A 17,831-nucleotide genomic window follows, 5' to 3' on the forward strand; every position below is an offset into this window, starting at 1 on the left:
GCGGTCCGGGAGTTCGAGCCCCGTGTCAGGCTCTGGGCTGATGGCTCGGAGCCTGGAGCCTGTTTCCGATTCTGTGTCTCCCTCTCTCTCTGCCCCTCCCCCGTTCATGCTCTGTCTCTCTCTGTCCCAAAAATAAATTTAAAAAAAAAAAAAAAGAAAGGTGATTGGTAAACTGAGAAGTTTCTTCTTTATGCTTTCATTGACCCTCATTTATAACTATTTGATTACTATAATTTTTTTGCACACTTATTTCTTCAAGGTATGGACTATATCCTCATCACTTGGCCCAATGCTTGATATTTCCTAGTCAATGAATATTTGTCATATACACTGGACAATCATAAGTTGATGGTTAATATAGGCAATGTTTTTGTGTGAGTTGATATACAACTAGAAATGCATCATCATTTACGTTAATCATAAACAAAATAAAGATTGAACCAACTAAAAGAGCCTTTATAATAATTACCAAAAAATACTTAGAATACCTAGTATGTGCATATAAGTATATTGCATATATATCTGATATGACTCCCAACTAACACCACGGATATTATTCCCCATTTCAAAATCAGTGAAATCAAGAAGTTAAAATCAGCTTCCCAAGGATATACAGTTATTCAGAGGCAGAAGTTGGGCTTAGTACAAGTGCCTGAACTCAGACCTGTGAGTCTCAACCTTTGCTGTTGGTTCGTGCTTTGGTGTGTAGTAGATTGATTAGCATTTGATTACAAAATTGATGGAAGCCCCTGATGGAAGGACTTTACAAGAGTTTCCTTGTTCTGTATGGTTTATTCTAAAATATTCTGAGGGGAAAGGCAGCAGCTATCAGCAAATAAAATGCTATAAAATTAATTTTCCACAAAGAAACATCACTTAATTTAAAACACTTACTTTTAAAAAAATTGGAAGACCTGACCAACCTGTATATATAGTGGAATGTGACACAACTTATTTTTCACTACGACCAAGAAAGCTTATAATGTTACCATTTTATAAAACGACTTACTCTCTTAACCCAATTAACTTTTCCTGACCAATTTATGGTTGTTTCTTACCTGAAAGTTGCCAAAACAGCTTCCCCCTGGGAGAGTCACATAACTCACAAAGGGCGGTCCTGGAGATGGCAGTGACTCATAGACCACCACGCCTTCACTTGGAAATGCAGCCCTCTGCTGCTGCTTGCTTTCCCAAAATTCCTGTAACATTGACACAACATTCACTGAAAAACACAAAAAAACACAATCGGTTATTAAGGAAGGATGTACTCTGGCAAAAACAAAATTTTATTTGCATGCTGGATTGTGTAACATGTCATTTCCAATTTAGGCAGAACAGTATGTACTGTGGGAGTGGGAGGGAGTGCTTTCCTATTTAATGCAAATGTGTTTATCTCTTTATGAGTATGGCTCAAGTGGTTTGGTACCCTAATTCTAATAATGTTGCAGTATATTAAATTTACTTTATAAATTAATTTTTAATATCAAATTAAAAACGTCACTCTTTCTTCTTTGAAAATTTGTTTCAATAAACTTTGTTTAGAGCTATGGTTATCCATGGCCCCTGCTCCCATTTCTCATAGATTCTTACACTTACAAAGTGAAAGCCAAATTTGGAGGTAAAGATATAAACAATGCGATTTTAATTGGGACCCACCTAGTATAAGATTTAAGAGGAGAAAGGCAGAAAGAAGAAAACTCTTTCATGCTCCTCTCCACCCCAATCTAAAGGAGAATGAAAGGCAATTGTGTAATAAGCAGAAGGCTGGAAAAAGCCATAAGTGAAACTAATAACATGGAGACCTTGTTAAGGACTACGTCTGTTAGATGACTTCAGAAAACATAGTAATGGCTATAGCCATGTGTTTTAGATTAAATGACCTGTGATAGCCTGCAGAAGTTTCAGATCAAATTTGGTTGGTTTGTTTATCCTGTACTGCAAATTGAATTGTGGAAATTAACAAGGATAATAGAATTGTAGCATCAAAAGAGACCTTACAGGTCATGCAGGCAAAGTTCTGCATAATGTAGGAATGTCTTACACAACACTATTGACAGCTGCCTATCTGGCTTGCACCTTAACATAGGGAAGGAGCTGGCACTTGGCACACCTTGAGGCAGCCCGTTTCAACTCTTAATGGTTCTGTGAAAAGATCCTTTTTGGGAGTAAGCTGAAATCTGCTTTCCTGTAAGGTTCCTGCAAGTGGTCTATTTCTCATTTCTTGGGCCTCACGGAAGTTTATCCCCTTATCCACATGAAAGTCCACCACATGCATGAAGGCAATATAGGACATCTGTTTGTTTTTGCCTGCCTGGCATTTGCTTCCCCTCTTTGTGGGAATAGCATAAAGGTTTTCTTTAAACAATCATCTTTCCTTCAACCATGTCTTCTTCAGGGTTGAGGGATGGAGATTTGACCAAAGCCAAGTCATTTAGAACCAATGAGTGCAGGACTTCTGTTGGAAATGTTGGAAGACCAGATTCTCCCCTTTTTCACTAGGTTGCTGGGAGGATAGGAGGTAAGTGTGGCACTGCCCAAGCAAGGGAGAAATGTGGCTGAGAAGAAAGCCAACACAGAGAAGTGTAAAACCAAGAGATGGAGAAAGAAAGACTAAGTTCCAAAGAAATACTTTGAGCCCCTGAGTCAATGAATCTGCTTTTTCCTTAAATCATTTTGTATTGGTGTCTTTCACTTGTATATGAAAGTATACTAATACAGACAACTCTCAGGTTTCCTCAAGTTCTGGATTAAATAGTTTTTGTTCTTCCAAATAGTCTTTGCATAATATTGGGCCTATGTCCTTTGCATTCTCCTAAATACATTCCTAACTGTGCTTCAAAATGTTGGGCTTCAATAGTTTTCAGGGAGTCAGAAAAGTCACAGAGTTTAACCTGGAGGCAAAAACAATGCACAACCACCTTCTAAGTTGTTTACTAGAGCACGTGGCGCCTTTACCTCATTCCTAGGTCGTGGATCAGTTTCATAGTGTGCAGTTCAGGCAAATTCTCAAGATGCCTAAGGAATCAGATGCTTGTGTATATTTTAAAACTGTAATGGTTACTATTTAAGAAGTGTTTTGAAAAACAAAAAGGAAAACATAAGACTATCAGAGGGTGTAGGTGAATTAACTAAAAAGTACATGTTGAAGTGGTCAAGGTGAGATTGGTCATTACAGAGTTTTTCATTTATTCAAAAATATTTGAATAATATTTTCTACCAGTTGATGTACTTCTAAATAGAACTTTTATATCCTAAACTGTATTTTTGCTACTCATCTTCCCTGGCCTCCCAGCTCTAAGAAAGCAAGGATTTTTGAGCTTTCTGGTTTGCATTTCTACTTGCATGTGACCACCAGAATTCAGCAGGATGTCTTAAAGACTGAAGCCTAAAACAAAAGCCAGTAAACTGTTGCTCTGATAGTCCACAAGGCACAATAGACTGCTATTTTAAGTCAGTTCATTGTTGGATGAATTTAAGCTGAGAACTGAAGTTGGAAGATGAAGACTCATGATAGTCTAGGTAAAATGAACACAAGAATTTTGGCATGCAAAGCTATGTGGATTAAAGAGTTCAAAGGTATGTAATAAGTAGATTTCTATATGAACACGAGTAGCAGTTTTCAAATTTTTCATTCTGCAACCTTGGAAGACTTCTTTGATAGTTCTGTGTATGTCATCACCTCTAAAGAGTACAACATATGTACATGCACACACACAATCCATCTTTCTATCTCTATCTCCTCTTGTCGACTGGAAAACCTGATGAATGGAGTGCAAAGGGAAGAAGGCCAGCTTGCTATTTGAAATTCCAAAGAATCAGTATAGCAGAGGATACTCTATGAAACATATGATCCTTTATTTTTTTTGAAGTAGTAACAACAAAGTTTATGGGCAATGTCAAAGGAAATGCAAGCAGAGGCTTAAGTTCTGCTGAAGAAAACCACCCAAGTTTGAGGATAGGCCTCACTACACAATTTAGTCCCTAGCCACAATTGCCCTTTGATGCTCAGCTAATGATCCTGTCTCCCTTATTACAGAAAAAAATTGGGCTACCAAGCATGTGATATCCATCCCCACATCTAGTGACCCATCTGCTCAAGTGCCCAGATCCACATTATTTCTTCCAGTCTCAATGGCATTGTTCTGGTAGTAATTCTCTTCACCTCCTATTTTTAAAGGTTTCCTCTTTATTCACAACTTCTCAGCAGCCATAGGCATGCTCAAGATAATGAATCAATCAATCAGTCAATTAAATGAAACACTCAACCTTGGGACTATTTTTTGGCTATTAGTTATTAATATTTTCCTGTTGTGGCTAAGCTACTAGAAAGAATATCTTATATTATTATCTCTGTTTCTTTATCTTCCATTCATTTTTAACCCTCCACAATCTGACTTTATTCTTCTGCACTTTATTCCGCTGAAACTGCTCTAGCAAATATCAACAAATCTTAATTTTCAGTTCTTATGTATTTGACCTCTAACTGTATTTGACATAGCTGGTCAGTTTCTTCTAGAAATGTTCATATCTCTAGTCTTTTCTGACAGTATTCATCCTGATTCTGCTTTTCTATTTTTAACCATTTGCTCTCAGTTTCTTTTTTGGATTTCTCTTCCTCCGTTACCCCTCATGTTGATCTGAATAAAAATCTTGTCTTTTCTTGCTTTCTACCATTTTCCTTAAATGACAGAACCTAGCTCCATGACTGCATCTACCATAATATAAGCCAACGGTTCCCACACCATTCTCCTATAGCTCCAACTTTGTTAATAGATACTTGCTTATTAGATGTCACACAAATTCAACATTTTCCAAACTCAACTAATTTTCTTTCCCAAAAAATCTTCTCTTCCTCCTGAAGTATTTAGAAAGTAATATTATGACCTACTCAGTCACCTAAATCAAAAACCTGGCAGGAACCTTAAATTTCATGTCCTCTTTCCATTCTAATAAATGCCCAAGTTTTACCAATCCCATATCCTAATGTCTTGCATAATCTCCACTTCCTCTCAATCTGTACTGCCATTGCTGCATTGGTTCATATCTCATCCAGTATACCATAATATCCTCCTGACTTCCATTATTCTCCTATCCAACCCATCCTCCAATTGTTTCCAGGGTAATCTTCTAAATCTCACAGTTCATGAAATCATTAACATTTTTTTTAAATTTTTAACGTTTATTTATTTTTTATTTGAGAGAGAGAGAGAGAGACAGAGTGTGAGCTGGGAAGGGCAGAGAGACAGGGAGACATAGAATCTGAAGCAGGCTTCAGGCTCTGAGCTGTCAGCACAGAGTCTAACTCGGGGCTTGAACTCACAAACCACAAGATTATGACCTGGGCCGAAGTTGGATGCTTAACCAACTGAGCCACCCAGGCACCTCTCATTCACATCTTCTTAAAATCCCTCTCTGAGTCCCTCATTACCTATAAGATAAATAACTCCTTGGCAAGGCATAGAAGACTCCATGTCTTGATACTCTCTTGTTCCATACAAGCCACCTCCCTCCTCTCTCCTCAAGACACCTTCCAGGCCCCTTACACTTCCTTGAATTTTATGTTAATGGCAAGCCTCTTACTTCCATTCCTCTTCTTAGAATGCCCTTTTCCCCAGTGGCTGTTGACTTCTTGCATGGTCTAGTTATCTTTTAAGATTCACTTTCAGCATCAACTACTTAAAAATAAAAACAAAGCCAAAATAATCACAAAATCCTTGTTTCAAAAACTTCAATTCTCTGAAAAGCAGCATGGATATCACTTGGGGACTGGTTAGAAATGCAGGATCATAGGCCCGACCCCAAGCCTAGCGAACCAGAATCTGCATTTAAAAAAAAAATTTTGTTTAACCTTTATTTATTTTTGAGACAGAGAGAGACAGAGCATGAACGGGGGAGGGTCAGAGGGAGGGAAACACAGAATCTGAAACAGGCTCCAGGCTCTGAGCTGTCAGCACAGAGCCTGTCGCGGGGCTTGAACTCACGGACCACGAGATCACAACCTGAGCTGAAGTCGGACGCTTAACCTACTGAGCCACACAGGTGCCCCCAGAATCTGCATTTTTAACAAGATTCTCAGGCAATCTGATGCACATTAAAGTTTGAGAAGTCCTGTTATAGGAAGAAGTTGCTATTCTGATATCCATGTGTACCTATTATAAGCCAGGCACTATGCATTTTCTCATTTACTCTTTATTTTTTTTAATGTTTTTATTTATTTTTGAGACAGAGAGAGACAGAGCATGAGCAGGGGAGGGGCAGAGAGAGACAGAGACACAGAATCCGAAGCAGGCTCCAGGCTCTGAGCTGTCAGCACAGAGCTTGACGTGGGGCCCAAACTCGCGGACTGTGAGATCATGACCTGAGCCAAAGTCAGACGCTTAACCGACTGAGCTACCCAGGTACTGTGTCTCTTTTAATCTTTATAACATCCCCTACAACTGGGTATTATCATCTACAACGTATAGATTAGACATTAAAGATGCTCAAGGTACAATCGAACAGCTACTAAGTCTTAGACTTGGGATTTTTAACCTAGTACTGTCTGAGTTTATAATCTATGCTCTTTGTTCATTCTGAGACACTCTCTAATTATGGCAGAGTTTAGGTTGTTTTCATGTGTGCCTACCTCTACTGAAGACAGTGCTCTTTAGAGGAAGAATTACATCATTTTTTCTTTCCACTGAGTCTGGAACATAGTATGAGCATAATTAATATTAGTTGAGTATTTGAATATCATCAAAGCATAAAAGATGTGCTGCATTTGTGAGGCTGTTGGCAATGTGAGGCTCTCCACAAGAATTACCTCACCTATGTTTTCCCAGGGGGTATTTTTTTTTTTTTTGACACGTTCTTGACAAAGTCAAATAAAGCAAAGGCCAATATTTGTATTTTTTCATTCAGGTTATATGACATGTTCCCAGCTTGGAACTGTCATAATGAATGAGCAGCCAGGATGTGAACAGGTATCCTGATGACCAATCTTCAACCAACACTTTGCTCTGGTTTAAAGCAATGGTGTAAATACCTACTGATTGTATACCTCAGAGAGGGCAGTGACTGGGCCTCCCATTCTAGTCCCTTCTTTCAAGTAAGGATGACTAACAGAGAAACAAGAGGAAGAAGAGGAAATGAAAAAAGACTGATGAGGAGCTTGGACAGGCTTCCTGGGCAGAGGGCCATGAGCAAAAGCCAAGGTCAATTCTCTGCCTGATTATGCCCTCCATCTTAATGTCAAGAAGCTATAGTTTGGAACATATCATTTTTGGTTATGCATTATTCCTCTCAAAGTTTAGTAAAGTTTGTTTTGTTTTTTTTTAACTTTCTACTTTGTTTTAATGGACAGTAAAGAAAAAGGTCTTTATCTATAGCCAGGACAAGATAAATTGGTCATCCACAGTGAATCTGGACACAATATGAGAGAGGTAGTGCATCCTCAGCTAGACTGGGATAAGGTAGATGGTTAACAATTTGCCTAATGCTGGAGTCAAGACAAACTAAGCAGCCCTCCTAGTTCACGGTATAATACCCACAGGTCATCAGTAGTTTTATGTTTTTCAAGGTAACTGATGTTAAACTGGTAAAATTACTACAAAGAAATAGAATATCAAATGGCTGAGACTAAGGGTGTGAGAGGAGTAGAAGGAGAGAGAAATGTTGGGGAGGGCCTAAGAATAATAGCATGAAATTTAGTTCTTTTTTGTGACTTCTATCAGTTTATAACATCTGAGAGTAAAGAAAGGAATTAAACCTCTGAATTCACTGTGCACATCAAACTTCTTAATCCTTTGCATTTCCCCAAATTGCTTTCTCAGACACAAATGATTGACCCTGATATGGACTAAATATTTGTGCCTCCTACCTATCCTTCCTTCCCCCAATCACCAAATCCATATGTTAAAGACCTAACCCCCAGGATGATAGTATTAGAAGATGGGGCTTTGGGGAGGTAATTAGGTTTAAATTAGGTCATTGGGTTGGGGCCCCCATGATGGTGTTAGTGCCCTTATAAAACAGAAAGAGACGTCAGAGCTTCCTATTTTGGCGATGTGAATATACAGCAAGAAGGCAGCCATCTGCAAGCCAGGAAGAGGTCTATCACCAGGAAGCAAATATGCTAAAAACTTGATCTTGGACATCCCAGCCTTCAGAACTATGAGAAAATAAATTTCTGTTGTTTAAGCCAACCAGTCTATGGTATTTTGTTGCAATAGCCTGAACTAACATAAACCACTTCGGAAGTTTTGATTATTTTGTGTATCAACAAGACAATTTGCATTGTAATTTATAGGCATTATTAGTATGGCTACTTTCTTTGTCATTGTGTTTTGAAATTTGAATATGAAAGAGTTTTCAGAGTGGTAATTCTATCTCCAAAAAAATCTTTCATAAATGAGGATTTCATTTTTCCCTTCCTCAAGCTTTCTTTTTGATTATAAAAAGATGAGCATTAAGGATTTCACAGAAGGCAGATGACCAGTGAAGACATCCAACAATGTGGAATACCTTTACCATCCAACCTTTGATCTTTTCTATAGAAACCCCCAATCAGTTTCAGCAAAGCAGTGTCTTTACTTGTTCCTGAACATATAGTTCTTATTTTTTACCTGTCCTTTGGTTCAAGTTCTCCCAGGAGTGTTGTTTCTGCTCCTCCCCTCTATCCATCCAACTTACTCCCATACTTCAGAGGAAATACCACCTATTCTATCATGCCTTACTCATGGGTTCCAGCCCATATGGATCTCCTTTCCTGAGCTCTCATTCCATTAGTGGCCTTGTGTCTTAGCACTTAATCTCCTCTAAACCATGCTAATGAAATGGATGTGGTGTTCCAGGCTAAACTGATAAAGTCAGACTTGGCTGGACTTCTTTCTGGCTAGAGGAATGAAATGCATTCATCTTACAGAATACAGTTTTCTGTTATTTAACTCACAGCAGACTGTGAGATTCTGGAGGGCAGGGACTCTGGTTCATTCTTTTCTGTAGCCTTCTTGGTATACACCACAGGGCTATTCATCTGGAAGCAATATTGGAATTCACTTGGGATATAAGAAAACTCTACCTTTCTGAACTATTTGAGTGCAACTGAATGAGTGTGTAGAAGGTAAGTGAAGTCACTAAAATTCCTAGAGAGGTCAAGACTTCCTTCTAGAATAGGAGGTTTCATGTATGAACCACTGCGGTGCTCACACAGCATGGATATGGTGGTGGCAGCCATGCCTCAGCTGGAGATGGTGGAGTAGGGGCAGAAAGATGAAGCCTGGTCAGAGTAGACACATGATTGTTACTCACTTTGTAACAAGGTCTTCACTTTCTTAAAAAGTAGAGTTTAGGAAGCACCTGAATAGAGATGGTAAGTAATTTTGTCTTGGAGTGCCAACTCAAACACACTTACGCTGACTTGCCTAGAGCAATGTGTTGAAAAGGATTTGAAAGTAGCTTCTGGCATTAGTGGAACATAATTAACCAGCAATGTGTACTGACTGGCATAGTTTATCTGATGACCATGACCTTGATGATATGGATTTAAAAAAGAAGTTCATAACAGGCTTCTTCCCATAACAATTTACAGTTTGATTGCAGAAATAATATATGATAATATAATTGGTGAAGAAAATATTAAGAGTGCTACATTGTAGAACAGAGATGTTTTTAAAGTAATATTTAAAACCTAAAAATTTATGGCACAAGAATTCAATCCACACAGGGGGAAAGCAAATGAATGTGGACTGAAAAGTTCAGGAAAAGTCTGCCCTGGAGGAAGGCCTAAGCTGAGCCACTTCAGAAGAATGAGATATAGACCATGATGAGAAAGAAGCTGTGCTCTCCAAGGAGTAAGGATGGCTTGACAAACAGAGTATGAAAAATAATGTGTCAGCCAAGGAATTGTTTAAGAGGGCATAGGAAAGGGTGCCATTAGGAAAGGGGTATGATTTGATAGGAGACACGGTAAGAGGACTTAGCTTCCTTTAATAACTGGAAATCAACCCCACTGTCCTAGTGCCCCAGCTTTACCCGAGTGGGTGAGAAAGGCAGGAGCACAGAGTCCCTTGCCCTTTGTCTTTGCCTAAGGTGCTGTGCTGCTTGTGGTGACTCCATCCATGAAGACACAAGCACAGACACTTGGAGAGAATGTATGGCTGTTCTTGTACATCTGAGTGAACCAAAGAGAGGGTTTCTGGGAGGAGTTCGGGCATAAAAATCTATGAGAAGTCGGTAGGAGATGAGGCAGGCGAGAGAGGGCTCATTCTGCAGCCTGGAAGAAGCACAAATCCTCTTCAGATAAGATCATCAATAACCAGACACTCAGAGGGCTTTTATCCTACAAATTTGGAGCTTATCATTTTCACGGATTGGATGCGTGCGATGCAGATGCCAATAGGGAGAAATGATCTATGTTTTCATATGGGCATTTTGAGATGTATAGAATGTAAAGGCCCAAGGATTATAGAGCATGTTATAGAAGAATCCTCAAATACAGACACTGGTTCAAACACAAAAAAAAATGTATACTGTGTCTTCTCTCTCCACCTTTTATCAACTGGCAGGCAGTTTACTCAGTAGTTAAAATCATGGAACCTGGAGTCAGAATGCCTGGGTTTGAATCCTGTCTTTACCAGTCAAAGGTACCTACTTAACTACTCCAGTTCTAACTGTAACATGCAGTACTTACTACACAGTTTCTGTTAGGCTTAAGTGGGAAATGTCAGAATAGAGCCTCACACATAGTAAGCACTAGAGCATTAGCTATTATTTGTGGTTAGAGAAGGTGATGGAAGAAAGAAAAAGGCATGATTATATGCTTGCATGTGGCATCTTTGAAACTGATTGTTCCTGGGTTGGAAACCATATCATTAAACATTCTAAAAAAAAGTCTGCAAGTCTGAAAATTCTCTAATTGTACACATTGTGCTATTTATTTCCAAAATATGCAAAAAGTTCAGAAATGGTAAAGGGAGGCCTCTTTTGATACTATTTGCTGGTAAAGACAAAGCTTCATAATAGCCAGAAAATAAGTGGATGAAATGCTACATCTCAAAATCTGGAAACAGAGATGTTTGTCCATATTATTCACTTTATAATGGATGCTAAAGGCAATACAACTGCTTTTAGCAAACATGACAGGGGCTAACTTTCACTTAAAATTAATGCTTAATGACTGTTTATGCTTCAGGAAAATAGAAACATTATAGTTTGTTGCCCAGTTCAACTACCTAATATGAGATAAGTCCTAAGTGGAAAAGATTCATTTTCTAGCAAAAAGAGATCTTAAAAGTATGTTATAAATCTACCAGAAAAAAAGAACCAATTTCTTTTCTGCCTTACAGAGAAAAAATTCTAGCTGGGTAAAATATCACTTGCCAAAAACAGTTTAAGACAAATTGGAAAGGCTACCATTTAAGGATAAATCATTAACAGGCTTTCAAGATGATTAACATATTTTTAAATTGATTCTCTGCCTCTAAACAGATGGATTTATGTTATGCAATATTTTAATATAATCTTTAATTAAATTAGCCTTAGCAGGTGATATTTTAAAATAAAGTTAATTAGTATTCTCTATTCTAGTAGTTCAATCATGTACAGCTTGCTCTTGCCAAATGTGATTTCTTAGTTTTTTTGAGGACAAATAGAAAAAGATCCCCCAAATAATCTAAGGGGCAAGCTCAAGGTGTGATGCCAATTTATGATTCATGCCAAATGGGTAGTAAAATGGGATACCTTTGGGTCTTGCATTTGGCTTGGTAAACTGCAGGACACTGACCAACAGACCTAGTTGTCTCATTATTTATAACCATCCTCAGGTTCTGCCAGGTTTTGATCTGGCCAGTGGAATCTTGCTGGCACAGCTTGTGTGTCAGGTTGGGTACAACGTGTAGGAATCCTGGGCCCCTTTTTCTTATGTGTAGACACTCTTTCAAAGGTAGTCACAGCTACACAGCAGGACTGAGACAACTTGGAGTATTACTTTGTTCCCAGGAGAGGAACTTTCCTTTAGGAATGCACTTGAATCAGTGCCTAGCTCCTTCAGCAGCTGGAAAGCCGGTTGTGTTTCTCCTTTTGTTGGCTTTTTCTTTTCTTCTGCTGTGGTCCCCATGCTCTTCCCTGAACATTTTTCTTGAAATGATCCTTTGGGTTGTTTTACAAAGTTAACCTCTTGGGAGATTGTCCAAAATGTACAAAAAAAGTATCTCATTCTTTTTGGCTTAATTTTGACCTTCAGAATTTAAAATTACTGAACTGTATGTCATTTGGGGAGACATTTAAATAGCATTTATTTTGGGGGCACCTAGGTGGCTCAGTTGGTTAAGCATCTGACTTCGGCTCAGGTCATGATCTCATAGTTTGTGACTTCAAGCCCCACATTGGGCTCTGTGGTGACAGTTTGGAGCCTGGAGCCTGCTTCAGATTCTGTGTTTCCCTCTGTCTCTCTGCTCACACTCTGTCTCTCTTTCTCAAAAATAATTAAACAAAAATAAATAAACATTAAAAAATTTTAAAGTAAATGACATTTATTTTTTATATCTTTGGAAGTACTGAGTCATTTTTTTAAAGAAGGCAAAGGGGAAAGACTATGAAGGAGCAAAAGGGAATCACAAAGACAAATTAAAATAAAATAAAAGATCATGAAGTATACCAGAATTAAACAGCATCAGCAGCATGCCTGAGTTCCCATGTGTGGTTTATATGTGCATCATGGTCAGATGATGTCATCCAATCACAAAGCTACATAGAATAAAAACCTGATGTAATCTATTTAATCAATCAGGAAGTATATATCTTTCTCATGTTCCATTAGGCACTGACATTACACTGTATTTAAGAGACTTTGTAGGACTATTAATTTTAGATAACTAATGAAAGATTAAAAAAAACACTGGTTGCTTTGCTGACCAATTCTGTTTAGTTAAAATGCTCAATCTGTGCAGATGTGGCTTTAGGTGTATAATGTACTTTTCCTAGGTGTAGTCATTATAAGAATGCTTTCACGGGGCTCCTGGGTGGCTCAGCTGGTTATTTGGCTCTGGTCATGATCTTACGGCTCTTAGTTCAAGCTCTCCATCGGACTCTGTGCTGACCGCTCAGAGCCTGGAGCCTGCTTCCGATTCTGTGTCTCCCTTTCTCTTGCCCCTCTCCACTCCTCTCTGTCAAAAGTAAATAAACATTAAAAAAAAAAAAAAGCCTTTCACGACTCTGCAATAGCTGTCTAACTAGGGTTATGTAAAGTATGAGGCATAGACAGAGTTTGGCCCTAAAGAGCATGGTGCAAGGCCTTTGGTGACCCAGGGCTGAGGTTAGACCCTGAGGATGAATATAAGGATTGGTAATCTAAGTTATTGTGCCAATGTGGAATATGGAATGATTGGAGGTGCTCTACCATGACCAACCCCAGGCAGTGCTCTGGGGAAGTTGTTTGAAGAGGGTGTTTATTTCCAGAGTCCTTTTTTCCTCCATCCTATTTCATATGGTTGTCAGTTTAACCATGCATGCAATTAGGCTGTGTTTCAGGTATCACTGTATGATGTTTTAGAAGGTTCAGGTACAGTTTATTTTATAATAAAGGAGAACACCTGACAATAGGAAAAATATTCTCCTCTTTTTGTGAGGAAGAAAGCAAATCAATCAGCAACCAAAAATGTCTTTTGTGCACCTGCTAGGTGCCTGACCCTGTGGGAGAGCACATGGAAGTGCAAGGTATGGCTTTGCCCTCCTGGGACATCCAACCTAGGTGTGGACAAAAACATGCTAGCAAAGTTACAACTCATATTGCACAAGAGAAATGTAAACTATATAATATAGGCCATAAGGGTCAAAGGAGTGGTGACTAAATGACAGGTTCCCACAGCTGCCTGATGGGATGAGATCAAAATAGGGATCAACTGATTATCATCGCAGCAGGAAAAAAAAAAAAGCCAAACCATAATTCAAATAGCATTCCATGGACACAAGAGAAAGAATATATAAAACTACAGGGAGTGTAATATTTTGTCAATATTATTGACAATTGTCAATATTAAACTTTCAATTAAAATCTTTTTATTTCTTTCTAATTTAAAATAAGATTAACTACCTTGACAGACTAAACTTATATGAGCATTTGAACATGGAGGCAAAGAAGTAAGAGCCTTTGGGGTTAAAACTTCAATATGAAATGTATTAAATACAGAAGATTCTTTTATGAAAGGCTTCTAAAGTTGTCTTACATTTCTTAAATCAATCTGTAGCACATAATCAGTAAAACCGTATCATTTAAACAGAAAAATCATGACTTAGAAACTCACCCTTGTGCAGCTGTATCCTATTATGGGCTGTAACTTAACACATGAGTTTCAGAAGTTGTTAAAGTTGAGATCAGGCTAACAAATCTTAACTGCTACAAAAAAAAAAAAACCTATGTTGAGATGAGACAGCAGACCATGAAGAAGTTCTAGATTTGATCACAGGATGGATATAGATCATATTTTGTTTTGATTTGTTAAATCTTACTTATGTATTAAGAAATAAATGTATTAAGACAGATGGCCATTAAGTGATCAAGAAGCCACTTTTTTTTCCCCCATTTTGAAAAGTTTTCCTCTGGGGCCGATACTTTTAGTATTTAAATTCTACCAAATGTATATATACTGAAAAAAGGGTTAGGAAACAGTGTTTATGCCACTGATAGCTGAACCAAAATCTGCATTTGTTTCTTAGTATAATTATATAATTGTTTCTAGTTGTATCCTGTAATAAAGTAAAATTAGCATTTCAATAGGCTTCAACAGGCTTCACAGTTTAGATGCTAAAATTATTGTAATTAAGATTCAATCATTAATCCGAAATAAGCTAGTGAGCAGTGAGATTTTTTTTTAACCATATTCTTTTAGGCACACTTTGTGGTGGAATGCAGTGCAATATGTGTAGAGATTTTACTGCATAAGTACCTTCATCCCTTACATCCTACTCCATTTCTTTCTGTGAAATGCAAAACCCATAAATGTATCATCAAATTTATAGATTTCAGATAACTCCACTAAAAAGCATGGGATAGAGAAAATACTTTACTCTTGAGAATTTTTGCTCTCTTGGGTTGCATACAGCCAGAACCATGATTACTAACATGGTTTTAATAACTTTATAGTCTGGTCCAATTTTTTTCAAAGGGTAAAAATGAACCTTTTGAAGTATTCACCTATTTGATATAAATAAAACCTTTCATGCCGGAAAACGTTTCCCAAATGGAAGTTAATGCACCTCAAATACGTGAGACATTTTCTAATTGTGCAATGATTAGGAAGGAAACATCTCATTTTTTCACGATGAAATTTGGGCGTAAAACATATTAATGAAATCTAACATCGCTTTATCAGTCAATGCTGGAAACTAACACATTCTCATGGCTTAAATGATAACTAAGATAGTTTTTTTAACAATCTATTTTAATAAAGTTTGACTTGATTTGGGCTTTCAGTTAAGTCAAAGTGATTTCTCACTACAGGCATGTTTATATTCACACATCTTGCATCTTGCCTGAACAGGCAAAAGGATTTTCGCCATTGAAAAAGTTAAATTCTCCCTAACTTAGCATGAGGAAGTGTGCCTCCAAAAGATGTCAATATAATATTTTTCCCAATGCAACATAAAACCATAAAGTTGCATAAATAATCTAGGATCACTGGTAACTCTGAAGACTCCCTGTTGCCTGCACTTCTGCATCATTCCACCTGCCTTTACCATCTTGTCTCCACCTCCCCTAATGCCTTGTTCTTGTATTGCCTTAGCTTCTATGGACAAGCTGTTCTTTCTCATCAAACATGCCCTTCCCCTCTGACCCTCCTGTCATATTCCTGTTCAGATGTACCTATTTAGTGGGTTCCCTCCATACTTCCAAAAGAGGTCATTTCAATCCTCCTCCCTTGTCCCCTCCCCCATTTTCCTATAACAGCACAAATGACATGGTTATATAACACCTCTGGGAGCCAATAGTTGTCTTGTAGTTTTGTAGTGGCTAAAGGTGAGGAATTGGAATACAGTACTTGCATTCTGGCTGTATCACTCATTTAACAGTATGACCTTGGGCAAGTCACCTTAACTTCATGAGACTCAGTTCCCTCATCTATAATTCAATAGTACCTACATTACTGGTTTGTTGTGAATAAACGTTCCTAGCATAGTGCCTGTCATCACATGATGAGAACTTGATACCCTAGCATTACTATGCATGGATAAAGAGAGAGCCCAAAGATGGCAGATAAACATATTATGCTATTGTCATGTGAAAAGTTAACACTCAGAAGAATCTGAATGTTCAGCCATCTTGAAATCATGTGGATTTCCTTTGAGAAAGCACATGAGGAACTGTCAAACAGTGGTAAATAAATAGTAAGCTTGCACACACTCTCAAAAGAGCTGACAAGGGCTGCTCTTAGGATAGCTCATCTTTGGTTGTGACATATGACAAATGAAAAGAAACTGAATGTTACACAAAGCCAAGAATGGAAGGCAACATGGATATGTGCCTTAATTTCTCAGCAAAGAGATTCTGTATGGTGGTGTAGAGATTCCTAGTGCTACTTGTTACAAATGTGAGACATTTAGGTAGTGGAGAACAGTCCAGTGTCAGCTTAGATGAGCAAATTTCAAATTGAGAGCTGACCTTATTTAAATGTCTTTGCATTGTTTTTTATTTGAAACGTGAAATAGGGGGAAACAGAAAAAAAAATTGTTATGGAATTCATTTCTTTCTAGGAAAGAAAATTAAAAAAAAATTGCAACTATTGCTGGATGAACACCTTGTCTAAAACAAATGAGAGATTTAGTTCATTGCAAAATGCCACTTGGGATGCTAAGAAAAGCAGCCAAATAATACTTCTTTAAATGAATATAACTATCCCCATGTGTATCCATCTCAGACCAGAAAATTCTCTGGGTGCTTTTCCTGACCAACTTGAAGAGAAAATTCAATTTACAATTGCTTGTTTTTAAACAAACCAAAAGCCACTGAAGGCATAAAATTAATTGAATGATCATTTACATTCCTTGTATTATGTGTTTCTGAAGAATGAAGAGAAAAAAAAACTTTCTTTACATTTATAGAAATCAAGAAAAACATTTTTAGAGTATGTGGGGTGTGTGTGTGTGTGTGTGTGTGTGTTTTAATGCTCCTTTGTTCAACTGTTCTGGGTTTTAAAAATTCTTGGATTGGCTTTTCATCTTGCAGGAAAGCAAGGTAGCAATTTTTCTTAAGGATTTGGCAGTGATGTGCTCAAGTGCTTAGCCCTTTCCTTATGGCAGGAAGAGACTGGACTGGGTTGGGGGAAAGGGGGCCAGGAGTGACTAGCAGGAGAAGAGGCTGCTCAGAACCTGCTGTTCAAGGCTGATGGCAGCTTTTTACAAGCTGTGTAAAAGATGAGTGTGGTGGCAGCAGTTTTTGGGTGTGCCAAAGAAAATGAGTCCACGTGCTAAACTCTGGCATGTGCGTGATAGGTTGCCAAGGCATGGCATAACCCCCAGGCAGACTTTTGATGTCCTGCTCCAGAAAGTGTGTAAGCCTGTTCCCATTTATTCCATGAGGATGGTAAGTGGTTGGATGTTTCAATGTTATAAAAAACCACTGGCATAGAAATTTGCCATTTGGCTTACTTTCATTTAGTCATTTTTCAGATTAGAAACACCTGAAGGGAGAGGATCAGCAGTTTAATACTCACACCTATTAAGCCATGCAAGCAGTTGCAGAGTACAGCTTATTCCAGGGTAAACAGGCAATGCTATCTGATCAAATTTGGGTTCTATGTTAAAGAATGAAATATATAAAATTGGACACTTCTTTATTTTTCCATAGAAAAGAGTTCCTG

At 38.0% G+C, this 17,831-nt stretch overlaps 1 protein-coding gene across 1 annotated transcript in view; it reads right to left on the reverse strand.

Annotated features, from left to right (window-relative positions):
* The window catches only part of LIX1 (limb and CNS expressed 1), a 59,889-nt gene that overhangs the window by 32,190 nt on the left and 9,868 nt on the right, over nt 1–17,831 (reverse strand). Inside the window, exon 8 of the mRNA XM_047877437.1 lies at nt 1,059–1,222. Coding sequence (XP_047733393.1) covers nt 1,059–1,222 — 164 coding nt within the window. The remainder of the gene's footprint in view (nt 1–1,058; nt 1,223–17,831) is intronic.

This window comes from Prionailurus viverrinus, chromosome A1 (assembly GCF_022837055.1).
Source record: "Prionailurus viverrinus isolate Anna chromosome A1, UM_Priviv_1.0, whole genome shotgun sequence".
NCBI lineage: Eukaryota > Metazoa > Chordata > Mammalia > Carnivora > Felidae > Prionailurus > Prionailurus viverrinus.